Source organism: Carlito syrichta, unplaced genomic scaffold, assembly GCF_000164805.1.
Source record: "Carlito syrichta isolate Samal-C Ts95f unplaced genomic scaffold, Tarsius_syrichta-2.0.1 Scaffold315473, whole genome shotgun sequence".
In the NCBI taxonomy this organism is placed as follows: Eukaryota; Metazoa; Chordata; class Mammalia; order Primates; family Tarsiidae; genus Carlito; species Carlito syrichta.
The window spans coordinates 493652-501928 of NW_007259569.1; the positions used below are offsets into that span (position 1 = coordinate 493652).

Genomic DNA, 8277 nt, shown 5'->3' on the forward strand with positions numbered 1-8277 from the left:
TGTCATAGCATGGATTTCTTTAAGTTTTTCTGTTTAGGGTTTGTTGTACTTCTTGAATCTGTGGGTTTATATCTTTTGCCAAATTAGGCGAGCTTTCAACCTTTATTTTTAAATACTTTTTCAGTCCCATTCTCTCTTTTCTCTTTTTGTGGAACTCTTATTATTATTATTATTATTATTTTTGAGTTGGAGTCTCACCCTGTTGCTCAGACTGGAGTGCAGTGGCCGCTCCCGACCACCACAGCCTTGACCTGCTAGGCTCCGGTGATCCTTCCACCTCAGCCTTCCAAGTAGCTGGAACTACAGGCGCATGCTACCATGCCCAGCTAATTTTTTGATTTATTGTCTAGATGAGGTCTCGCCATGTTGCCCAGGCGGGTCTCGAACCCGCAGGCTCAGGCAATCCACTCACCTCAGCCTCCCAAAGTGCGGGATTACAGGCTGAGCCACTGAGCCCAACTGAACTCTTATTATATAGGTGTTGCCTAATTGTATTATTGTCCTCCAGGTTCATAAAACTTTTTAAATTTGTTTCTGGAATTTGCTCTTTGTTGTTCTGTAAATTCTATTTATCTGTCTTCAAGTTCTCTGATTCTATCCTCTGTTGACTCCATTATACTGTCAAACCCTTAAAGTGAGCTCATTATTTTAGTTATCTTATTTTTCAGTTATATATTTTGAATTTGTTCTTTATCATAACTTCTACTTCTTTGCTAGATTTTTCTTTTTTTTTCATTTGCTTCAAGAAAATTTAAAATTACTTATTTGAGCCTTTTTAAATGACTGCTTTAAAATTCTTTTTAGATAATTCTAACATCTGATACCGCTCAATGTTGGCATCTGTTGATTGTCTTTTCTCAATTTTTCTGGTTAATGATATGACAGACAATTTTTTATAATTTCCGGAACATTTTGCCCATTATGTTAGGAGAGTTTGGGTCCTGTTTCCATTTTCTCTTTTTCACCAAGCAGCCCTTTTATTGACATGTCATTCAAGGGATGGGTATATTTGTATGTTTAGCTTCCCACTGGACCTTATCTATATCACCCCAGCAAAAGTGGAGCACTTACTCAAACTGCCTCAATGCACATGGGTGATGTAGAAGCTCTGCTCCCTCCCCCTTAAGCCCCACTGACTCATTCCTCATGAAAATGAGACACTGCATTGCACCACTTTATTGTCTCTAAGTAAGAATGTAGACTCAGCTTCTATCTGAACCTTGGGCCCCCTAGATCAAGGGGAAATGGAAGAATGACTCATACTTCTTAGTTGCTGCAGGGGGGGGGAAGAATTTTTGCTTCCTGTTGTGTCCCACTGACACAAGGGGAGGGAGGAAGCAGTATGTCAACTGTTCTGTCTCATACCAATTCATTCAGCCTTTTTGATGCAGGGTTGGTATGAAGGCTTATCTTTCTACTGGACTCTGCTGACATAAAGCTCATGAGAGAAGGGGACAGAGTTCTGACTAACCTTGCTTTGCCTTGCCTCATTTCACTCCTGGTTTTGCTGGCAGATGTGTAGGTCAAGCTTCCCACTGAGCCCTGCTGATCCCAGGGGTGGTAGGCAGTGGAGTCCTTACTAGCCCCAACTTTCATCACCTTGTTCAGTCTTAATGATGCTGGGTAGGTATAAAGATTTGGCTCCCCACTGGGTCCCACTGACACCAGAGGCAAGGGGTGAAGCCTAATGGTGACAAGCTCTGCGTTACTCTGCCTCATTAAGCTTGTTGCTGGGTGGGGATTTAGGTTCAGTTTGTCATTGGATCCCACTGATCTTACAGTGGAGAATTGGAACACTACCTGCTTCTTCCAAGCAGGGAATTGATGATTACCTTCCCACTGAGCCACCATGTCAGATATCACTGCCCCAGCAGAAGAATCACAGCACTGTCTGGCTCTGTTGGCCAGGGGATCAAAAATCAGCTAGCCACTCAGCCCTTTTGAAACTTCTTGGCAGGGTAATTGGAGCTTCACATGGTTCTGCCCAATGGGGGATGCCCACTCATGTAGACACTCCTCAGACATATGAAGGGATCACTTTGACTAAGAGCTGAGGGGAGAGAGTCCTATCCACTTATCCACATACACCCAGAAAGGAACTTCCATGATACTGACCTGGGATGGAAGGGAAAAGAGGCAGCAGGTTGTGGCACAGACTTTGGCTGTTCCTTCTGTGATTTAGTAGATTTCTTAACAAATCATTGCATTCTATATTTCCTTAGGGTAATTTCAAGAGATTTTGAATGGTTGTTTTTTTCTTTTTGTTTTTTAGAATGAGATGTAGGTCTTTATTATTTTTTATTATTACTACAAAGATGTGAAGTACAATTTGGGGTTAGTTATACAAACGCTGATTATGCAGGTATCCTTCTTGATAAGGTATGCCCCTCCCTCATCTAGCAGTTTCCCTCAACTGCCAATCCAACCCCCCTCCCCTGACAGTTTCCCACTACTACAAATCCCTTTCTTATAGTATTATAATAATTGTTCAAGGTCCGCTTATGAGTAAAAACGTATGGTACTCTATTCTTGGTTTCTGTGATAGATCACTGAGTATGATCGACTCTAAGTCCATCCAAGTTTCTGTGAAGTCCATATGTTTATCCTTCTTTATGGCTGCATAATATTCCATTGTGTATATGTACCACATTTTTAAAATCCAGTCCAACTTCAGTGGGCAACATGGTTGGTTCCATGTTTTTGCTATTGTGAATAGAGCTGCAAGAAACATACTGGTGCAGGTATCTTTTTTGTAGAATGCTTTGAGTTCCTCTGGGTATATTCCCAATGGGGGAATTGCTAGGTCATATAGAAGGTCAATTTCTAGTTCTTTCAGAAATCGCCACATTGTCTTCCAAAGAGGTTGCACTAGTTTATATTCACACCAGCAGAGTAGAAACGTTCCTCCAGCAGTTTTTGAAATTCGATAAAGTAGGGGATGGGGTGCTAGGATTTAGATTTAGATACTACTTGCAAATTACAATGTTCACTTATTGTGGTATGTGTTCCCTGAGACCCACTCCCCACCACCACTGTATATGAGATGCAAAGCAGAAACTAATGCAAAAAAGTATTGAACATACACACACACACACACACATACATACACACCCCAAAACAAACTGGAATAGCAACAATGTGTAACAAAATAAACAACAACAACAAAAAAAACCAAGAAAACTAAACATGCATACACATGCCTAGCGCAAAGTGAATAGAGGAGAATAACAGAAAGACTGGGGGGTAAAAAAAGAAAAAAAAATGGACTTCAGATCAAACCCTCACACATATATTGACACATACCTTAAACTAAAACATAAAAATAAAACAACCCCAGAAGAACAAAAGAGCAATAGCAAACCAACAACAACAACAAAATTGAAAGATGAACACTCAGTCATTCATATACACCCATAAACAGAAAAATGACAAATAAAAGAAGAATCAGGAAAAGAAAAAAAATTGGTTGGGGAGGATATAGATCAAACCCTAACATACACATTCATGCACAAAGGAAAAATATTTTAAAAATAGATGAGCTAACAAAGAATTTTTTTAATTTTTAAAAATTTTAAAAAAAGAAAAAGAAAAGTAAAAATAACCCTGCCCTCTTGTGGCAGGCTCTGTAATTGTTCCTCTAATTAGGTATCTCCTTCAGAGGCTCCTTTTTCACTCTCTCCTGTGTCTGGAGGAGGGAAGGAGGTGGGGCAGTGGAGGTGGGTGGGGCTTTAGTCCTCCCCTCCCACTCTTGTATGGTCAGAGAGATCTCCTCTGGTGGGGAGGTGCAGGATTGCCTCTTCCCCAGCTATATACTTGCAGGAGGTGCCCTGGAATGGAGTTCTATCCTGGAATGGAGGAGGCCTATCCTGGAATGGAGTTCTCCTATTGCGACTGACGTCCAGGCTCCACCTGGGTTTGTCCCTCTCAGTTGTAGTCCCTCTCAGTTGTGACCCAGCTTATGTGGGTCTGACATTCAGAGGATTGCTGGGGAGGAGGGGGTTCTGGGTCAGCCCTGGACTCACCACTGATCTCTTTGGAATCCTTCCTCATCCTTTTCTGGCCACACCCTTTGTCCCGCCCTGCAGCTGCATAAGGTAGAGGATGGGGTACCTGGAACTCAGCACTTGTCAGGTCCCTCTGAAGTTTGTGCTTTCAGGATATTCCCTCTGGGTCACGATCAATTCCTGAGTAGTTGATCCACCAGTCACAGAGATCAGGTCTGTTGCTCCATGGTGAGCAAGTTTGGAGCACTTTCCTGCCCCACCTTCAAGATGGTGGTGGGATGCCTCTCTTGTCCTCTTCCGTGATACTTTGCCTCTGGACTCCCCCCACAGCCCCTGCTGCCAGTGCCCTACCAGGCGCTCAAGTGGTGAGGCAAAGCCTGGAGTTGGCAGTCTCTCCTGCCAATGGTGAGGGAGAGCCTGGGGTGATAGTCTCTCTCCATCGCTTTTCACAGGAAAACTTGTGTCCGTTTTCAAAAACGAAATGGCTCTCAGCTTCTGTGACCTGGGAAGAGCCAGGGACTAAGCAGAGAAGCTGCAGCACCAGCTATTGCACCAGGGGCCTGGCCACTTGCTCTTGAGCCTCCACTTAGACAGTCTCTCCCAGTATTTTCTTCCCAGGAAGGGTTTTGTTGATAAAAAAAAAGGAAAGAAAATGATGCTTGGTTTTTCATCCTGCAAATCACTAGGATCCAAGCCCAGCAGCTGTGGCATCAGCCGCTGCACCAGGAGAGCCTGGCCACTAGCTCCCGAACCCTCACTCAGTCAGCTACTCACACACCCACTCACTCACTAGCACCTATACAAAATTTTCCATACACTCACTCACATCGGGACTCGCATAGTCCAACTGGCTCAGCTGCCATCTTCCCGACCTCCTCCAGAATGTTTTTTTATTATAAAGATGTGGGTTACAATTCAGGGTTAGGTATACAAACACTGATTATGTAGGTACCCTGGTTGATGAGGTATGCCCCTCCCTCCCTTAGCAGTTTCCCTTAACTGCCAATCCCACCCCCCTCCCCTGACAGTTTCCCTGAATGGTTGTTTTTTAATCATCTTTACCAATTGTGGTTGTTTCGTTGGTGAGCAGGTATGATAAACTCCTCATGTGCTATCTTTTTTCTCAGAGTCCTCCTATGTTATTCATTTTAAAAATTCAATCATACTTATAAAAGTATGAGCATATAATCATCTTATAATTTTTATGTTTTAGTGCAATAGTAACTCCGGTGATGGCATATGGTCAACTGGTGTGTCTTATAAACAAATGGAGCCTTGAGCTAGAGGAGCAAGAGAAGTACTTTCTTCATCAGGCCACCCTGATCAATGCTTGGGACCGTATATTGATGGAAAATGGCGAAAAGGTACAAAGATATTCTCATTAATCTACCTATATTGTACAAGTATGTGCAGATGAACACAAGATAAAAGACCTGTAATTTATAGTTAATTTTCTATTCCAATATTAGTGAGCTGCTTCAAAATACTTTTCTTAGGTAATAAATATCCTTATTTAGGAAATATTTCATATTTAAAGTATATTTGAAAAAATCAATATTGGTCTAAAATATTAAATCCATTCAAATATTTATTTTATTATATTCATATTTCTTTTTATAGATTGCTACCTTACATGGAAAAGTGGAAAAAGTGAAACTGGATCAGAACAGGTAGACTTAGATCACCTAGCTTGAAAGAATACTTATCTTTTTGTTTTTGTTTTTCTTGTTGTAGTTTATTGACTTTTTTGTCACTCCAATTTTTTTCATCAGCCTTTCTGTTGACTTGTTTTATTCAGATTGGAAGAAGAATTGGATCTTCTCCTGGCCCAGCAGAAGGAACTAGAAGATCTGCTGATTCCTTTAGAGGAGTCTATGAAGTACCAGAATGAGCCTGTTTATCTGCAGTATGCAGAAGAGGAGCATGAGAAGATGTGAGTAACTGAATAAAGATTGAGGAATGGGGCAGGACTCCTATGAGAGCATTCCAAAAAAGAGGGAAAAAATAGAATTGGAAGCGAGGAAATAAACATTGGTAGAAAAGGACAGGTTTTTGTAGTTGACATTTATCAGCTTGTTTGACTAGTTTCCTTTACTTTTTCTGGATGCTTGAAAATGAAAAAAATTATTTTGGCAATTTTATTTTACAGAATTTTGTACACTGTTATTAACCTCAAGTTTATGCATGCTCACTGTAAAGTTTTCTATTTGTCAAGTTTGTTATTAAATTATAAATACAAACTTTGTGAGTGTGGTGTCATAGTATTGTGGGATATTTATGGTCTATTTATTTTGACTCTTTTAAATCTAATGCTCATGCAATTTCTTTAGTGATAAATCATTTGTTATTATAAAGACAATTTGTTAATCTGGGGACAAATTGCATAGCTTTCAAAATGGAGCAATTTTATCAGTGTCCTGTACATATATTTTATGTACTAGTCAATCTTTACTCTCTGTCAAAACATTACCAGTGTCTCACAGTAACTATTTCTATGGAACTGAGATTTGGTAATCACCCAATCTATAAAGTATTAGGAGAATTTGTATGAGTATGCTACATAATATAGATTGAAACTAAATCAGGCTTATTATTAATGGCTTTATGTGTTAAGACTGAGCTTATTTTTAAAAGACTTGCAAGTTAACTTTTTTGTAGGGCCATTAAATGAGGTAAGTACAACCAATCTGTACTAACCCTAGATCTGTTTCTGCTTTTGTGTTTCAGCCTGTGTGAATTTTTCTTTTCTTTGAATTACTTTTTATGCACTCTATCATTTTTGAAACAGACAGTTACATTTTTGATCAATAGATTCTAGCTGTAGTTTGAAGAAATCCTCAAAACATTAGTTCCTTTCCAGTTACTTTTTTTGTAGCCAGATTTATATTGTGATAAAATCTTCACCAGAATCTTTGACAATCTAGGCAACCAATAACCTACAAGTACTATAGCACAGAAAGGCAGTAGATGGTTGCGAATAAATCTAGTTCAATCTTTATACACATTAAGATTGAAAAATTCTCTGGCCACTTTCATATAAACATATTTTTGACTAGGTTAAATGTGTGTGTCTGTATGTGTGTACACGTTTAAATAGTTTGAGTTAAAATCTTGAGAGTTTAGGCAATTAATCAGTTTGTTGTGAACTTAGTAGATTTGTCTACCTTTGATTATTGTGAAGCTCATTTCTCAAAACATCTTTTGCTGCCTGGTGGAGTATATTTATTTAAGGTTTTATTTTGAAAATTTACATATTCCAGATCATTGAAGATGTCCCAGTGTTTATTGAATATTGCTAAATGCTAAATAACTTCTCTTTTAGATCAAAATGTACTACGCGAGTGTTTTGACAGGTAAAAAGAGTTTTGCTCGAGAAATCCCCAGAGCATTAGCCAGAGGGTAAATAGGTGAGGGTGAAAATGGCAAGGTAGATAAAAGCCTTCACTTTTGGAATCTTTTAAAAATATGGTAATAATAAGGTCATGAATACTGCATCCATGAAAATGTGCCATTGGTCATAACTGAGACTCATTGAGAAGGTAGGGGGATTGGGGCAAATTCAATTGGCAGTATCAGCTTTGTACGTCAATAGCAATAGATAGTGAAGAAAACATTTTTGTTAATCCCTTTTTTTAATCTGCCTTTTCAGTTACAAATTAGCGGAAAATATAGATGCTCAGCTGATACAAATGGCCCAAGATCTCAAGGATATTATTGATCAACTGAATACATTTGGAGGTCCTGCCATCACTACTGACTCGGTGTGTTTACTGCTTTATGTGTTTGGACAACCAAGATTTAGTATGAAATTAGCATTTGATGGTTCCTTTAGCTAGTCACCTTTTCCTGTCCTCTGTAGTGTTCCTTATCTGCCTCTAGAGACATGAAACTTCTTGGGTGTGGATAGTGGAGCAAGAAAACATTTAGAGGCAGTGAGATTTTTGTGGTTATTCCCAGGAGAGTGAAAAAAAAATGACTCTTCCTGAACTTGTCAGGGTTTTCTTCTTTGTTCTTCTCATAGCTAAGTATATCCCTGCATTTATTTTTTGTTCACTTACTCATTAGCTAGTTCATTCTTTTTTTTACATATTTATTTGCTTACTCATATAAGTGTTAGTAGATATGTTTGAATCTGTTAGACATATCGGGGCAATTTTAAATTTATGATTAGGTTATATTTTTAAAATTTGGTGGGTTAACTATTTGAGACTTAACACAGTTTTCTATAGGAACTGTTAAATATGGTTATTAGGTTTCTACCTGCCCCCATACA

The 8277-nt window shown here is 39.2% G+C and overlaps 1 protein-coding gene across 1 annotated transcript; it reads left to right on the forward strand.

The window, feature by feature from the left end:
• The first annotated feature begins 5236 nt into the window (after positions 1-5236).
• Positions 5237-7840, forward strand: NUP62CL (nucleoporin 62 C-terminal like). Its single transcript, XM_008072867.1, has 4 exons — positions 5237-5368; positions 5625-5674; positions 5803-5937; positions 7654-7840. Exons 1-4 carry the CDS (start codon positions 5237-5239, stop codon positions 7838-7840), a joined length of 504 nt encoding a protein of 167 aa, XP_008071058.1.
• The last annotated feature ends 437 nt before the right edge of the window (positions 7841-8277 follow it).